General features: G+C 36.2%; 1 protein-coding gene across 5 annotated transcripts in view; it reads right to left on the bottom strand.

Annotated features, from left to right (window-relative positions):
* The window catches only part of erc1b (ELKS/RAB6-interacting/CAST family member 1b), a 307,170-nt gene that overhangs the window by 52,369 nt on the left and 235,636 nt on the right, over positions 1-19,165 (bottom strand). For all 5 annotated transcript variants that reach the window (XR_015942247.1, XM_088649956.1, XM_088649957.1 and 2 more), the window contains one exon: positions 17,710-17,857. Coding sequence is in view for 4 of the 5 variants with exons in the window: in XM_088649956.1 (XP_088506082.1) it covers positions 17,710-17,857 (148 nt within the window). In the remaining variant the exon portion in view is untranslated. The remainder of the gene's footprint in view (positions 1-17,709; positions 17,858-19,165) is intronic.

The raw sequence follows: 19,165 nt of genomic DNA, 5'->3' as shown, positions 1-19,165 counted from the left end.
AAACATTAAAAAAAAGAAGAATGAGCAAGTCTGCCAGCACCAGCAATAGGATCAAGTGAATATTATGAACCCAGCCTTCTAGAAAGGAAAACATTATTAATTTAGTACATGTATCAGTTGTAAATAAGTAGGCATACACTAATACCAGAAACAGGTATCAGGTCAATGCTTGATTAAAATACTCGTACTCGTATTGTACATGAAATGCCAATATCATGCACCGATACCACTTAACAGTATTTCAAAACATGGATGTGATTTGTTGTCCTACCTGACTGTCTTAATGTATTAATTAATGTATTATATATTAATAGCTTAGTCCTTATAAACAATCAATTCATAAAATGCATTGATAACGAATCCAGGCTACAGAAAAATAAACAGATCATGCATTATGATATTTGCATAGTGATGCAATGTCAATTGAGTGAAGGCAATGTAAACTGCTAACACTTGATTATGTAATGTGTGAAATCGTGGATGCGTGTCAGCGCAAGGATAACTTATCCTTTAAATGTCCATGCTTGATTAATCGGTAATCGATAAGGTCTATCAATTTGCAGAGTTATCAACAATGTGTGTGTATTTTTGGCTTGGAATTGCCTTCTGTTAATTAGTTTTGGGTTTATCCTTGCTACAGGCAAAAATAAAACTTCCTTTCAAATTAACTGCACTTTCTTTGAAACCAATCTAAGAAGTATCGGAATCAGTACTCGGTAACAGCAAGTACACACTCGTATCAGTTTGTAAAAAAGTGATATCAGTTCCTCCCTAGAAAAATATAAGTCTATTTTATGTTCATGCATTTTTTGCCCACAGAACATTTATTTAATATTAAGTAAAATGTGACGGATGTCCTTTCTTCCAGACTTTCTTAGCGTTATATATAGTTATATAGTGAGTTAAAAGTTTTATTTTCGTTATTTCACCTAATTTCAAAGGAAATATTGCTAATTTTAATGTAATTTAACTTAAATATGATAACAATGCTATGTCAAAAGAGAGAAGGCAATGTGAACTGCACACACTTGATTATATAATGTGTGAAATCGTGCACGCGTGTCAGTGCAAGGATAACTTATCCTTTAAACGTCCATGCTTAATCAGTAATCGATAACATCTATCTATCTACAGAGTTATCAACAATGTGTGCACATTTTCGGCTTGGAATAGCCTTCTGTTAATGATTTTCATGTTGATCCTTGCTACAGGCAAAAAATTAACCTCCTTTAAAAATAATTTCATTTTCATTCAAACCACATCCAAGAAGTATCGGAATCGGTACCGGCAAGTACACACTCGTATGGTTTTGTAAAAAAAGTGGTATCAGTTCATCCCTAGAAAAAAAGTAAGTCTATTTTATGTTCATGCATTTTTTTTGCCCACAAAATATTTAGTTAATGTAATTTTACTGTTATCTCAGTGCGGTGATATGTGTGGTGTTAGTAACTATACTGTGGACCAGGTTTCGGGTGGTTGTGGCAAACAGGGAATGTCACATACTGTACCTATAAGATGAGGTCCTGGTGGTGCAGACGAGATTATGGGAGTTTTTTGTGGGAGAAATAACAAAACTGGAGTGATGGGTGATGGGTCTAAAATACGGGAGACTACTGAGAAAAACGGGAGTGTGGGTATGTATGGTAAGTATACAACTCAGTTACAACTCTTGCGTTATACTTGAAGCTTATCAGGGCCTTTTAAGTTCTGTTAAAACATCACAGTTTTACTACTACTGGCTAATGGAGCCCAAACAAGCATCTTCAACTATAAACACAAGAAAATTCCAATAAAAAGTCGGATGTTATTTAAGATAATGCACTAATATAAAAGGTTTCCACCGTCATCAACTGAACCTGACTATAGTTTTGTGAGCTTTGATGTTTGATGTAGTGGGCCTTTAGAGCTCTGAACAATAAGCAAGAGAGTAATGTGTTTGAGGACCAAAAGAAAGTCACAAACAGTGGAGAAGAAAGAGTTTGGTGCTCTGTCATGCTCTTTTTTCAGCCCATTAAAAGTAATTACTAAGTCTCAGAAGTCACTAAAGAGGCCAAGACATCAAAAGCAAAGATAACGCAAAAAATACAGTCCCAGATCCCTGCATGAATAACAGTCGTGGAGATAAGCTCCTTGGACAAGCATGACAGAAAGGATTCTACAGGGCTCCAATGATTGTGAGCTGTAGTGCTTCCAGTTTTAGAGGCCTGGGATTAAAATCGAACAGGGCAGATAACTGGGAAATGGGTGGAAATAGAATGGTCTCTCTGTTCTGAGTGCCCAGAGGGAAGCAAACAGACTCGGTTAGAATTAGACTGGCTGGTCTTTGCCACGGCAGGATCAGCACTTTTTCTTTCTCGTGCCATATACTGTATACAGTACCAAGTCAAAAAAGTGGTGGTATGGAAAATGTATAAATAAACTAGTTTTTTTTCCTTTGGTGCATGCATTTGAATAAAATATGAGTGGTTGCGGATGACACAAACCACTTGTAAAAATATCAATAGCAAAAATATGAAGCTAAATATGGTGGCAATTTTAAATGCCAATTACTTTGTTGACATTCTTTACTGCAAAACAGCATTGTGAAGCAAATGGGCCTGCATGAAATCTTGTATAAGAGGCTAATTTTATGATTGTTGTATATGAAATGATGTTTCATCTTTAATTACGTTATTAAATATAATTATAGTTCACTATGACTGATAAGTCTGTGCAAGAAACAGAACATTATTTACAATATAATTACATTTTACCAGACCCTCAGCAAACAATCCTGTAGAAAAGCATGACAGCGGATAGAAATACTGAATACCAAATAAATGAAAGTAACAGTAATTGTGACATTTGGCTTATTTGAAGAAACGCTTATTTGAAGGGACCTCCCTGCAGCCATGGTACACTAGCAAAATCCGTACAATTCCTAGCTTTTGATCTACATCAGGGGTGCCCAAACTTTTTTGTATGAAGGGCCAAAAAACAAATATCACTAAAAGTAAAAATTTCCAAACTATTTTACATTATAGTTGCCATGGGTAATATTCCAATGCTTTTCTTAATATTTCAAGATAAATATAAAACATCAGCTTGAATCGTATTAACTAATGCAGTGTGACTTTTTATATTATAACTATAGTTAATTATAACTTAAGTTCATTGCTGAATACGCTAGCCAGACAGATTGTGCCTTTGGCTTGATTTATTCACTCTGCATTGTCCTCCATCCATCTGATGACAGTATGTACAGTACATTTTAAACTAAATTACAGTATTTAAACTGAAACATTTAATTATTGTTAGTTTTCTTTAAAGCTTAACAATAAAACAAACAAATAAAAGTTATATTAAGTATGAAATGACAATCTTTAAACCAGGGGTGACCAACCTGTTCCTGGAGATCTACCTTCCTGCACACTTCAGTTGCAACCCATATCAAACACACCTGCCAGTAATTATCAAGTGCTGTTCAGGTCCAGATTAATTGGCTCAGGTGTGTTTGTCAAGGTTGGAGCTGTAATCTGCAGGAAGATAGATTTCACAAGAAACAAGGTTGACCATCCCAGCTCTAAACAATCCCCATCATTTTTCCTCTCTTTTCAGATGGGATGGTGGGCCAAATTAAAGGTTACCATGGGCTACAGTAACTTTGGCCTGCGGGTTTGGGCATTTCTAGTCAACATGATGTAACTACAGAAAAAGTTAAGCTTTACAGTAAATAGAAAAATTATCGAAACTCTAGTCATTTTTCAGCGAGATGCTTATGTTTTAGTCCGATTCAATTATCTATGCTAAATTAGTAATAATCTTTGCCAGGGGTGTCTAAACTCTGTTCTTGAGGGCTGGTGTCCTGCAGACTTTAACTTTAACTTGCCTCAACACACTTGCAAAGACATTTCTAGAAAGCCTAGTAAGATCTTGTTTAGCTAGCCTAGGTGTGTCTGATTGAGGTTGGAACTAAACTTTGCAGCTTGGGCACCACTGATCTATGCTAAGTTAACCTAAAAGTGTAAAAGTGCTCCCGCCAGACCCAGATATTGGTTAAATATTCTAGAGCAGGGGTGTCCAAACTCGGTCCTGGAGAATTTAGCTCCAACCCTAATCAAACACACCTAAACCAGCTAATCAAACTCTTACTAGGTATCCTAGAAACTTCCAGGCAGGTGTGTGGAAGTTGGAGCTAAAGTCAGCAGGACACCGGACCTCCTGGACCAACTTTGGACACCCCTGCTCTAGAGCATACTCAATCCCTGGCAAAACTGTGCAGAGCTGTGGCCCTGCAGAAACTGAATTTGAGACCTATGCTCTAGAGGAGTAGTAAATAGGGTAAGAATTGAGTATCAGTTAGGTACTGTAAGAGGAGAACGACCACAGGTTGTAATTTAGAAATGACAGAAGGGCCAGAAAAGGGAGAAAAAAGGATGTTGCCCCACCCTCATTAGAGTATCGGAACAGGAATCACTATTAAAACAGTACTTTCAGTGCTGTAGAATAGCAAAGCATCACCAACTATCATTAGCGACGTTAAGGCAAAACCCTGTAATAATAAAGCAGCCAAAAGTCTTCACGACCTGCCAAAAGGGGCGCAGAGTGTTCTAAAAAAAATTCATTTGTCTGACCGAATAATAACAACATCGTAAAGCGTTCTCCACAATCGGAGATGCAGTGGAAAATCTCCATTTCCTCTCCTCCACAACGTCACACATTGGACGAGCTGGACACCCACAGGCCTTATTCAAACAGCCATTTAGCGGCTTGTGTTTTGAGGTCTCGTGTTCCGAAAACACAGCGACTCTTTTTTCCTAAACGAGCAGCGAGAGTTGCATCAGATCCAAGACAAATCCAGCACGGATGAGCCACGACCTCCATTCGCAAGGCCCCCTCGACTTCGGCTCTGCAAGACCTTCAGCCAAACAAGATCCTGCAATGAATCGAATGCTTGTTGATGTTGTTGTTTGCATGTTTTTTTCTTTCTAGACTGTCACTGGGTGCTCTAATTTAGGCTCTGTGATCACTTTAGGCCACAGCGTGGGATGTGAGGCGCCAACAGCTCAGAAAACAAGAGCATTTTGAATCCTATAAAGGTGCACACAGTGGCCTTGGCATTGATTTGCTGCTTTCACATTTGAAGTTTATTCGTGGGTAGCTGTGAGACAAAACGTTTTTATTCCTCTGAGTGGTGCCCAAAACCACGGCTCTGCTGAGAACAGCAGGCCTAGAGGCTTTTACTCAGTTGGCATCTCTGCCCATCCTGATGCCCGCCGTCGCCCGAAGCCATGCGAGGACAGCGGGGCCTTGCAGCAGGTAATGAGAGCAAGACGTAGCGACCCAAATCTGCAGTTTGCGAGGGGATGGAATTACCAACGCCATTCCAGCACTTGTGGGAACTAACACTAACACTCAATCTGCGGTTACAGAACTGCAAGCAGACTTTTTAACACCGTCCCAGAGGACAAGCAAACTGTAATTGGTCTGAATCACTCCGGGTCATCTCTATAAGAAGCGGATGGGGTTAGTCATGAGATACATGGCTTACAAATGGATGAGAGACCAAAACTGCAACTCTAGTCTTTGGAAAGCAACAAAAGAGCAAATGAAGCTTACCAAAATTGTCAGGATAAATATCGTTTGCCTGTGTGTACGTCTTGATTTTCGAACATGGACACGCTCAGACGCCAGGACAGATTGGACTCTGGAGGTCACACTTTGGCAAGTCTTACATCTCGGAATAGGGACTAAAATACACATTCACTTGATCAATGTCATCTCTGTCTCTCTCGCTGAAAGAGGAACCATGTCAGTTCAGCCACACTCCATTACACACACACACACACACACACTCACACTCGATATCCTGATCTACAAAGGGGAGGAGAAAGGGGTCGGTGCAAACACACACACACACGCAAACACAAAAATGGATGACTTACAATAGAATATATATTGATGACTCAAACCTTAACCCATTACTATCACTACTATAAGAGAGGTCAAAAGTATTAGATGTTTTAATGCAAATATAGATATGTTCGAATATATTTTTCAATGCTACTGTATATATATATATATATATATATATATATATATATATATATATATATATATATATATATATATATATATATATATATATATATATATATGTACAAAAGAGAACATTACATTTTGTTAAATTTTAAATAATAAAAAACCTGTACAGCATTTTATTTTACATTATATAAAATAATAAAAAATATAAAAAATAAATAAATAAATAAAAATAAATAAAATAGAAAAATAAAAAATATATAAATAAAAAAATAAAAAAATTGTGTAAAAAAAAAAAAAAGCATTTGTTCTGACCTGCCCCTATTGACCTTATTCTTCAATGTAGAAGTGCGCTCGTTTTTGCGACTGTTTTAGAACGTCCGATTCAATTAACGTCAGAAAATGCTCAAACTACTTGCTTTACAAACAAATGTTTACATGAGTATACAGACCTAGTAGAATAATGTAATAATAAAATATCAGTTTGCGGCATCGAGCAGCAGACCGAGCTGTTTTTAACATCTAAAAAAAAGGAAGTGATTGAAACTGGAAGTCTCGAGCCAAAAAGATTTAATTAGCTGCGCCCGCATGTATGTGAAAAATAAGGTGAATTAAATGTACAAAAGAAAACAATAAATTACTACACATAAATCTTTGCATTAGCATAGACATTAAACATGGTAACACTTTATTTTAATGGTCCATTTGAGTATTAGTAGACAGTCTGCTGAATAACTGTTGATACTGCTGCTAAACAGATATTTAACTGAATAAAAGAAACTTTGCAAGTACGTCAACTTACACTAATCCTAACCCTAACCTAACAGTCTACTTAAAATCTAATGAGAATTAGTTGGCATTTAGATGCAGTGTAACTTAAATTCAACAAACGGACCATCAAAATAAAGTGGGATCTAACACAAACGCTTTTGAAATCCAAACCCTCTAAAAGATTGTAAGGCTGCATGAATTAGACCAACTGGAGCTAGTAACACTTTCAAAAGACATTATAATTGGAACGGCATCTACACTCATATTAGTATTTTTCCATATCCGGACGTATCCATAACCTTGGACCAGGCCGTATCCTGAGCAGATACTGTGGAGGTGCATGGAGGAGTAGAGAGCATGAGAATGCCTGAAAGACCCCAGTGACAGACGAGTGTCTAAATTAATCCCGCTGGTGACCTACTCACACCTGCAGCTTCTCCACGATGGACGTCCTGCATTCTTTAGCCTCTGGTGCCTAGACTGTGGATCTCCACAAGAAGTTTGGCCAGAGACGGTAAGGTCGTGCCCAACTGAACCTGATTTCTCTCAAGTTTTTTTTCCCTTCACTTTCAGTAGTGAAATTGCACCGATTTTGATGATGAAGCAAAAAAGATTGTGCTTTTGGATGCATTTTTGGGTTTTTTAAGCTATCTATGGTGAGGTGTAGCTATGTGGCAGTACAATTCTCTTCCTTTTCTCGCATTTTAGAATAAAACCACAATATAATGCAGTATTAGATATAGAAAATTGAATTTGAATTTTTGTTCTTCGCCACCGGCTTGCTTGCTTGGTTCGGGACTTGTGGGGCAGTGCATCAATTGATCTGCTTTTCAGTGTTTGGACTTTGAAAATAAAGCCAGACTGAACTGAACTAAACTGAATTTCAACTCTGAAACTAGACTGAGAGTTTCAATTTGCTAGAACATCTATGTTCAGCTGCTTTGACAGAATCTACATTGTAAAAGCGCTACAGAAATAATGATAAAGATGAATTAAATAAATGCACAAATGTTTTTTTTAAGTGTGACCCTAGAAAGTCTTGAAGTCATCAGTCTAAAAACACATTTTCTATATCTAATACTGCATTATATTGTGGTTTTATTCTAAAATGCAAGAAAAGGAAGAGATTTGTGCTGCCACATAGCTACACCTGACCATAGATAGCTTAAAAAACCCAAAAAATGCATCCAAAAGCACAATCTTTTTTGCTTCAACATCAAAATCGGTGCAATTTCACTACTATTGCTTCTCCTGACTTTACCCAAACAAATCCCAGTCCCTCTGTAACACCGGCGCTGACATAAGAAACCCCAAACACACACACATAAGTCGGCTGACATACAGTTAACATGGGAAAAGCCAGGAAGTTTGTGCTGAGAGTTATGATGGAGGAGGGGTTGGTTTAGAGGCGGTGACCACACTAACCAGTCTACACCTTTTCCACAGCACACACAGAGAGCCCAGTGTGCATGAGCGGAGTCTCTCCAGCATCGTAAAGATTTCACATACGAGCGGCCGGATGATTAATGTGCTGAAATCATGCTCCACGATAATGGCGTGGATTAATGCAGCCTCTTCAGACCGTGCAGGGGCAAGGATGATAAATTTTACGACTTATCAAATATGGTTTTGGACGCCTCAAGCAGGTGGGAGTGTTTTCGGCAGGTTTGCTTGAGCCAGGACTGCTTTTAGAGAGGGTTTGAGGGGTGGGAGGGGGAATGCAATTGGGGTTTAAGGTCACCCTCCTACACCGACTGCTATTCTTGAGTTAATAACATGCAGTATTTTAGAAATAACTTAATAACGTTAAACTGCAGTGTTGAATTTTCAACATCAAAAGTTGACAGAGCAGAGATCAAGGTCCAATAATTCAGTTCGGAACCGTCAATGAATGGAAAACACATGTGGATCATAAAATACAGAGACTGCTAATTATTAATGGGTATTTTTTTATAGTGAGAGCAAGGAAAAAGAAAGCATTTGGGGGATTTTCTTCCTTATCCAATTTAGGTCATTGTCATTTGGCTTTTTAAGTACTAATTAAATTAAATTTAAAGATGATAGGCATTTAAGAATACACATTTGTACAAAACAACAACATTAACAATGAAATAAATAAATAAAATAAACTAGAAATAAAAGAATAATAATAGTTACTAATAATAGTTATGTAAAATACATAATAATAATAATAATAATAATAATAATAATAATAATAATAATAATAATAATAATAATGGACAGCCTCGGCTGGGTCACTTGGCATTTCTGTGTGGAGTTTGCATGTTCTCCCTGTGTTTGCGTCTCCTCTGGTCACTCTAATTTCCCCCACAGTCCAAACACACGCGCTAGTGAATTGAATAAACTAAGTTGGCCGTAGTGTATCTGGATGTAAGAGTGTATGGGTGCTTTCCAGTGTTGGATTGTAGCTGGAAGGACATCCACTGTGTAAAACATGTTTGATAACATAGGTTGGCAGCTCACTCCGCTTGTGGCGACCCCAGACTACTAAGCCGAAAAGAAAATGAATGAATAATAATAATAAAAATAAATAATAATAATAATAATAATAATAATAAAATACTTAATATTAATAGCTCTACTGCTACATTTAAAAATATAGACAATTTTAAGGGATGTAAACAAGAACAATGGTCCCAACGTACTTCCTGTTTTACATTTTTCATTTCTATAGATTCCGAGAAACCAAAAAGAGCCATACATAATGTTATGACAGCTGCTTTAACATTAAGTTATGACTGAATTGCCTCTTGTTAGGTTAACCAGGTTTCAAAGTTTATATAGCTTATAAAAAAGTCACAAGCAAATATGTTTATGTTATTTTAACTTATTTTAACAAGTGAGCTAAGTTAATTTACAAAGTTGTACGTGTAGTATTTTGGGTCAGTTTGACTGATGTTGAGATGACTTGAAAGGTTTGGTATCATTACTCTTATATTATTAACTCTTATATAACTCTTGTATTATTCCATAAACATTTTCTGATCTGCTTCTAAAATCACCTTAAAAGTTAAGCGTCTTTCACACTGCAAGGTGCCTTTTTTGAATGATTGACTTACAGCTGTGAGCGTTAGCTGTTTATGTGCCCTAAGCGCCTCGCGTTTTAACTGTCTTCTGTGCCTTGCGTTTTTGCCCTGTGCGTCATGCACTCGCAGTTGAAAAAAAATCAACTCTGAGCGGAAAAATTGTGTTATGTCAGTCACGTCGGTTTCATTCTCCAATCAAATGAGAGCAGAGGCGGGGTTTCCGTTGAGGTGCCTGCAGTGTTTGTGCTGTCAAGATGACTACAGAGACTTTTGAAGATGGAGGAGAAACTTGTGGTTGCTGTTTGAGGTAGTGGGAGCTGTATGACTCACAAATCTTGAATATCTCAATATTATGAAATATTAAAATTATATTAACATCTACAGCAACACTAGCCCACATTACGCAGCTGATTCAGTCGTTGCCTAGTGACATAAAAAGAGCACCGCGCTTCTTTTTTTCTTGTCAACATAAAAGGCAGTGAGGTGCACTTTGCGTTTATGGAACGTAAAAGCACATTCGGAGTGATTGGCCCCTAAGCAACTTCCGGAGACCTCAGTCAACCAAGCAACAGCAACCGTTGGCCACCAGGTGGGCGTGTCGAGTGATGCAATAAAGTTGAGAATCCTTCAACTTTATGCAAATGAAGAGCGATTTTCTTTAGCAATAGCCAATAGGAGCACCAGTAGAGCTCACGTAATCCTCTCTGAGCTCCTGCAGAGGCCGGTTGTAATCTCCATGCTGTAGACCTACACTACTGTACGTCTGGAGTAGATCGACACCCAGAGCGACAAAGTCGCTGCTAGTGTAAATGAGGGATTGGAAGAATAGTTCAGTCAAAAATGAAAATTCTGTTATTAAGTTAAGGTAATTAAGTTCCAAAGCTTTATGAGTTTCTGCACACAAACAAGGAGATTTTGAAGAATGTGGAAATCCTGTAACCATTGACTTCTGCTTTTTTCTACCGTATAAGTCAACGGTTACAGGTTGGCAGCTTTCTTTGAATTTTTTTCTTTTGTGTTTAACAGAAGAAAGAAACTCACAAAGCTTTGGAACCACTTGATAGTGAGTAAATAGAGAGAAAAGTTCCATCTTTGGGTGAACTGCCCCTTAAATATTAATCTGTCAAGTTTGTGATATCAGCAGAGAGTTTAATCTGAGTTTTCTTCTCTAAAATGCTAATAAACGTTGGACAACACATCAGAGCCGGATGAGACCTCAAGACAAAGAGCAGAGATTTCTCTATGTGGATTCTTCAAAAGACACTCGCCAAGCATCAGTCCTATTTTTACATCGTCATCATCATCACTGTGGCTGACAGACACACAGACGGAGAATACGCAAAAGAAAAAGAACAAAGCCTGCTCAGTTTCTTTCTGAAACACATCAGATATAGCTTAAAGAGTGATGCATCGCAAAACAAAAACAGATACGGGATGTCTTCTCGCTCCGCTCTTTTTGTTATGAAAAACTACACTGCTTGGTTTCTCTCGCTTTTTTTTTTCTCCTCTTCTTTTTTTGTGGTTTCATACTAGTTCATTTCCTTCACCTCAAATCTCTGGATCACAGTAACGGCTGTTGATTATGCATCATTTTGTTAGACATCAAATAGTCCCATCTGCTCGTCGTCGAGAAAATATAATTTAAACACGATGACGGGCTCCATTTATCACACGCTGAGTACATCACAATCCGCTCGAGTGAGATGAAACAAATGAGAAGCCACACGATTGGATAAAGGTTTTTTATAGATAAAAGGCTGTTACTTCTTCAGAACTATTAAATACTGCATTTGTGACAAAATATACTACAATGAGATATTAATTATTAATAATAATTCATTCATTCATTTTCCTCCGACTTATTCCCTTTATTCATCAGGGGTCGCCACAGCGGAATGAACCACCAACTTTATCAGCATATATTTTACACAGCCGATGGGAAACATCCATACACACACATACACTACGGCCAATTCAGTTTATTCAATTTACCTATAGTGCATGTGTTTGGACTGTGGGGGAAACCGAAGCACCCAGAGAAACGTCAACATGGGAGAACATGCAAATTCCACATAGAAATGCCAACTGACCCAGCCGGGACTTGAACCAGCAACCTTCTTGCTGTGAGGCAACAGTGCTAACCACTGAGCCAATGTTTATATAGATATAAATAATAATCCCCCCCCCTAATTTATTTTAGCTCTGCTGCAGAGAGGTGATAAATTGATATTAAAAAATAAAAAATTTAATTTGATTTTAAAGACTTGGACAAAATATACATATGATATCTGTAGTAAAGGCACACTTCTGATACTATTCTTTTTTTCTTTTTTGACAGACCTAACAAGACTTGACAAGAACCACCAGGAATTTTCCCCCCTCCGAGCCATTATTATCAGCCCTACATCTTTACGCACATCTGTCTCTCGAAAAAAAGTGAAAGAAAAATACTCCGTTTATGTACCACTATGTCACACTCATCCCCTGTCAGTCAAACCCCACGACCCTGATCCTCAACCCTAATCCAGAAGCACTCGCCCTTCCCCTAGGCCACCACAAACACCTTCAGGCTGGAGATCTTCATCATTTATGCACCACAAACCACAATCCTAATGGTTACAAATGACAATAATACTATATCTTATATTTATGTTATTAATGCATTGGGGTTGAGATTTGAAGTGTAAAAAGTAATAATAATAATAATAATAATAATAATAATAATAATAATAATAATAATAATAATAAAAGGCTAAATCCATTCAGTAAGTGCAATATTAATGAATATAAAGTGTATAATAACCACTTATAAACTAATAATATTAACAATATTTCTAAAATTCAACTATATGTGAATCAAAACATCAACAACAACAAAAAAAAAGAAAAGAAAAAGAAAAAAAGAAAATTCCCTTATTTATAGCATAAATAAATTCAGATTTTTTATTCCAATGATTGAAAAAATATGTAATTTTTCCTTTACTGAGGGCATTTGATTGGACAAAAGTCAAGTTTGGTGTAAAATAAGTCATTAATATCACAGAAATGGGAGGGTGGAATTACTACAGGATGTAAAAGATGTATATTGTGCTTTTTTATGAATAAAATAAAGATAATTTAACTTTTGTAGTAAGTTTTTACACTGAAAAACACATTATTTAGATTTTACTAAATAGTTTAAAGGTAAATGGTTGCAAACAATTTACATGGGCTGACTTTAAACAAACAAATGAAGTTGAACATTTATAAATTGTGTTTGTTTGTTTAAATTCATCCCAAACAAAACCAAAATGTTTTTTTTTTCAGTGTACATAAAGCAAAATGTGCTAATAAAGTAATTTATTTGGATGGCAACAAGTCGTGTGTGTAAAAATCTTGACCAATAGTGTAAAGCAGAGCTGACCAACCTTATTCCTGGAGATTTCAGTTGCAACCTATATGAAACACACCTGCCTGTAATTATCAAGTGCTGTTCAGGTCCTAATTAATTGATTCAGGTGTGTTTAATCAGAGTTGGAGCTGAAATCTACAGGAAGATAAATCTCCAGGAACAAGGTTGAGCACCCTTGGTGTAAAGATTAGACTTAAATTAGACAGTTTAACTTAAAACTTTCCAACAATAATTTGCACATCGCTACATTTCTTATGAAATGCTTTCAAATTGACCCATAGAGTAAAGATTAGGCTTAAATAAGACAGTTTTACTTAAAACTTTCCACCCATAATTTGCATATGGTTACATTCCCTATGAAATGCTTTCAAATTGAACCATAGTGCAAAGATTAGACTTAAATTAGACAGTTTTACTTAAAACTTTCCAACAATAATTTGTATATGGTTACATTTCTTATAAAATGCTTTCAAATTGACCCATAGAATAAAGATTAGACTTTCCACTCATAATCTGCATATGGTCATATTCCTTATGAAATGCTTTCAAATTGACCCATAGTTTAAAGAATAGACTTAAATTAGAGAGTTTTCCTTAAAAACTTCCACCCATAATTTGTATATGGTTACATTTCTTACAAAATGTTTTCTAATTGACCCATATTGCAAAGATTAGACTTAAATTAGAGAGTTTTCCTTAAAAACTTCCACCCATAATTTACGTATCATTACATTTCTTATGCAATACTTTCAAATTGACCCACAGTGTAAAGATTAGACTTGTTGGACAGTTTCCCTTTGCAATTTCCACCTATAATTATGCATATGGCTACATTTAATAAAGTATCTTAGCTGTTATTATAAACCTGGTAAGTGTGTTAGTGCAGCATCATGTAAAACACCTTCAGGCTATCGCTGTTTATTATCACCAAACCTGAAACTTCAAATTCTAATGATTTAAATAACAACCAATGCTAAACTGCTCTTCGTAATGTGTCTGTACTGAAGACATGTCTTAAACTTGTTCCCAACACTGTTCCTAACTTTGACCCTGAAGTAAAACTGCTCCAAAAAGCCTTGATTTAGGACCACTGCATGCGATCTTTATCTAATGATTAAACTAATGATTATAAATGAGGATAAACGGCAAACGGTTGCTTGTAATGTGTCTTTCTGCTGTGAAAAGGACGTGTCTTAACCTTTCCGAAGTTGGCTCCTAACTTTGACCCCGAAGTAAAACTGCTCAGAAAGCCCTGATTTAGGACCACCGCGTGTAACCTTTATCTCCGACCTCAACCATTAGTATGTCAGGAGAGCAGCGGCTCTTAAGCAGATTGTGTGATTGACAGTGAGAGGGACGGGGCGCAGGCTGCCCTCCTGATCTCAGGGGCTGCGGGTGCAGAGTATCTAGCACTGCTGACACCCATTTCCCGAGGAATGCTGGAGCTGATAGCCTGTCATTCAGACGTCTGTTTTCCAGCGTGTGCATGAATGGAGTTAAAGTGTGGATGTGCATATCGTGGCTCTCGGTCGCTTTGTTTTTCTGTTGCCGCTGGGTTTTGTGTACATGTGTGTGGCCGGTTTGTACTGGAAACAGAGATGCAGAGTTTTTGTGTGTGTCTCTATTTGGAAACAATTCATAGGTTTACATTGATTGTGAAGATTTTTTAAGGGAGTTGATCTGTATAAAATAAAATAAACATATTACATAATGATCATTATTTTGTTTAAAGCATAAATTAATAAATAGATCAAAGATACAAAATAAATAAACAGTGCTTTATGTTTTTGTAGAGTCTTACCAGTATTAAAACACAGAAATTAAATGTAAAATAATACTGTACACAATAGTCAATATTTAAAGCATATCAAAACTTTGAGCTGTCCTAAAACTATTCATCAACATTCATTCTTGTCTCAGGATAATTTTGAAAAACTTCTGTGATCCTCTTCAAATGTTTTCTACTATAGTCTTAGTTGTAGAGATAATTAAACGCAATTATTTTATGTTCAAGCTACACATTTGATCCTTTCTATTGCCCAAATGGTTTCAATTCATACTTTAACTCTTACATAGTCACATGCAGTTCTTAAAAAAAAGGGTGTTTTCTGGTTAATTACAATGCCATCTCAACATTGCAGATCCACACATTGGGTTATCGATGCTGGAACGATATACTGATATATATATATAGCCCTATCCCTACTGCAAATGTTTTATTATTTTTTCAAATATTTCTAAAGTTATATTTCATAGACCAAGAAAAATTTTTATATTTCAGTTTGGTTTTTAATTATTTTATATTAATTTGTAATAATTTCTTGCATTTTTAGGCTCTTTTCAATTGACCTAATTAAATTAACTTATAATTACCCTAGATATAGTCTTTAAATGGCACTTGGAGTTGAATACTAGTATCTTGCCAAATACCTAGTGAAATATTATGAATTGTCAAAATGACAAAGACAAAAAATAGCTACTATAAATAAGTTACTAAAACTTTTATGTTTTAATAATAAAATGTGTTTTAAACCTTAAATCTTTCCTTCACTAAACAACACTTTAGAACTAATTTCATAGGAGGGCTAATATTATTGACTGAAACTGTACACTCTCCGAAACAAAAGTACGCGATCTGCCACTGGGGTGGTACCTTTTCAAAAGGTATACATTTGTACCTAAAAAGTCCATATTAATAAGTTATGATGACATATTCACAACTCAAAAAAGTTTTTAGCAAATTAGTTTTTTGTAAATCAATCAAATGTATGTTTTGCCAAACATTGGAATGTGCATTATTAAATTAGACTAGCTAGCTAGCAAGGTCAGATGTGATCTTGTAACAGTAACAACATGAATGCTGGTAATATAATGTTGATTAGTCATATCTTAATGGCATTTGCATTATGGATAAAATCTTTTAATTTTTATTACGCATTCTGCTGACACTTCAAAATAAAGTGCACACCAAACAAATTTAATTATGTTTAATTTGGATAAACATAAAAAAACTTTTCATCTCACAATTGGGTTCATTTACCTTTATATTTATTACGACTTAACATCCAAACTGAGCTGAAAAACCTCTTAACTGTATAAAAATAAGCCAATAATCAATTAGCAATACAAACTAATATTAACAATAAAGTAGAAAATAGCCACTCGTCTGTGTGTGCTTTTTGCAGGTGGTTCCTGGAAACCAGGAGGAGTCAAATAATCCTAAAACTGCTCTGTTTGACGGCTCTGCGGCTGGACATCTGTACCCTGTTTGCATCTCCAAACTCCAAGACTTCATTCCCGATGTGTGTCTCCCTATAAATCCTCCAGAGCTTGTTCTTCAGCCTCTCCTCGAACTGCTAACTACTACAAAAGTAAGGTCGGCTGGTTAGCAATACTGTGAACACAGCATCAGCATATCCTGTACACTTAAGAGGCTTTTAACTCAGTTTGGATGTTAAACTGTAATAAATATAAAGAAAAATGAACCAAATTGTAAGATGAAAAAGACAGACACAACTTGAATTTCACAATTTGGTTCATTTTAATTATATTTATTACAATTTAACATCCATACAGAGTAAAAAAAAAAACGTATCTGTATAAAAATAAGCGATTAATCGATTAGCAGAGAACCGACAGACCTTCAAAAACGACTATTAACAATTAAGTGCATAACACAGCCACTAGTCTGTGTGTGCTTTCTGCAGGTGGTTTGTGGGAACCAGGAGGAGTCAAATAATCCCAAAACATGCACTGTACTCTGCGGCTGGACATCTGTACCCGGTTTGGATCTCCAAACTCAAGATTTTATTCCCAACGTGTGTTTCCCTATAATGTATATGTTCTTCAGCCTCTCCTTGAACTGCTAACCAACACTACGATAGCAAGGTCAGCTGGTTAGCCAATCTGTGAACACCAGCATATCCAGAGCGATCTTATGTTTCCATGTATTCACGCCCCTCATAAGAGACAGGATTTCAGGGTATTGTCAACTTAACGTCTACAGACAGCATCTGTGGCATGCTTTCAATTATGACGCACGTATCATTTTGACTGGAGAGTGCAAAACCCAAAAGTGTTTTTACAGTAAAACACAATCAGGGCCTGAGGAACGAGAGAGTCGGAGAGTTCAAAAGCATGAAAAGCGAAGCTCCCATTTGGGTCAGAAACACACAATTCGTCAGCAAAACAAAAAAGCTTGCTAGACTTGAGCTATAAAATCTAAATTGTCCCTTTGAGGTGGGACTATTTTCAGTTTTTTTTTTCTGTTAGACTGACGAACGTCTGGTTTAAGCTTCACCAATGTAATTCCTGTGGGTGAGGTTGAAGAACTCCTCTAGGAAACTAGGAGGACTGAGGTCTGTGCTCATTTTAGTCTATGGTTTTGCCTCGTGCCTTGGTCTAGATGCAGACGGCCAGACTGTCATTGATCTCACCTGCTGTTTGGTTGGGTTTTTTTTTTTTTTTTTTGGGTCTTACCTGCTGTTTGAGTTGATGAACCAGCCTGTCTTTCTCTCTCTTCAGCAGAGCCACCTCATCTTGAGTTTTCTTCTTCTTTGAGGACGAAAGCTCCAGTAGAGCGATGTTGGCGTCCTTCTCGCTGATGGCTGCCAACAGTGCCTCCTGCCTGTTTGGAGGAGAACACACACTTAATTAGATTTCAGACAGCACATTTTTGACAGGCTGCGATTGAAAATAGGTCCTGTTGACAGATTCACTTCCAATTCCCTGTCGACGATCTATAGATGTGTGGTACTTAAGCATGAAACTACACAGTAATGATGCTGAAGACAACATATACTGTATAGACCATCATGAGGGATGTAAACATAAACAATGGTCCCAATGTATTTCATGTTTTACATTTTTAATTTCTATTGCCTCTGAGAATCTAACAAGAGCCAAATATTGATAAATAATGTTATGATAGCAGTTTAACATTAGGTTATGATTAAATTGCCTCTTGTAACAGTTATGAAATAATTTGATAACAAGCAGGAAATGTTTATGGGCCAATGACATGACCACATTGAAATGTTCTATATATATATGCGTATAATTAAGTACACAGCTACAAAAAAAGAGGCTACTGAAAAGTCTGTTTCTCTGGAAGTACGTTTCTCTTGATAATTTATGGTTATGTGTTTTAGTAAAACATATTTTCTTAATTTATTCTGTTATCATCTTCTAAATACCTGTTTACATGCATTTTTAGACAACACCACACCATCGTTTTACACTGGTTCCCTACATTCAGAATAGATTTTAACGTATTACTACTTGTCTACTATAAATCACAAAATGGCCTAGGACCTCATTATATTACAGATCTCTCAGATCATTAGGATCAAGTAAATTAGATATTCCAAGAGTTTGTTTAAAGTAGGGTGAATCTGCCTTTAGCTAATACACCCCCCGCTGCTGGAATTAGAAGTGATCAGATGTGCTCCAACATTAGGCCCATTCAAATCAAGGCTTAAAACAACTGTTTAGCTGTGCCTCTATTGAATGAGCACTGTGCTACATTCGGAAAATCACACTATTAAGTCTTTCTTTTATTTTTAATTTCTTTAAAACCTTTTTTTGCTCCATATTTTAATAATTTTTTTATTCCTTTAATCATTTCTTTTTTCTTTTATTTTAGTTTATGTAAAGCACTATGAGTTACTATTATGTATGAAATGTGCTATATAAATAAACTTGCCTTGCAAACTGTTTTAACTTCAAAGGAGTCAATGACAGTAATTGACAACTAATTTAAAGCTTTATTATTAACACCAATTATCGCTTTTAAGAAAGTAAAATAAATAATAAATAATAGGAAAATAATAAATACGCCCAAATGATTCTGACTAGAAGAAATGTGATCAGATCTTTATGTTATCTTTAAAGAACAGCAATAAAATACACTGTATGGGTCTTTTTTCCTTTTATT

Source organism: Danio rerio, chromosome 4 (genome assembly GCF_052040795.2).
Source record: "Danio rerio strain M-AB ecotype USA chromosome 4, GRCz13ab, whole genome shotgun sequence".
Lineage (NCBI taxonomy): Eukaryota > Metazoa > Chordata > Actinopteri > Cypriniformes > Danionidae > Danio > Danio rerio.
The sequence above is the reverse complement of the archived record's forward strand: the minus strand, read 5'-3'. Positions and strand labels throughout refer to the sequence as shown.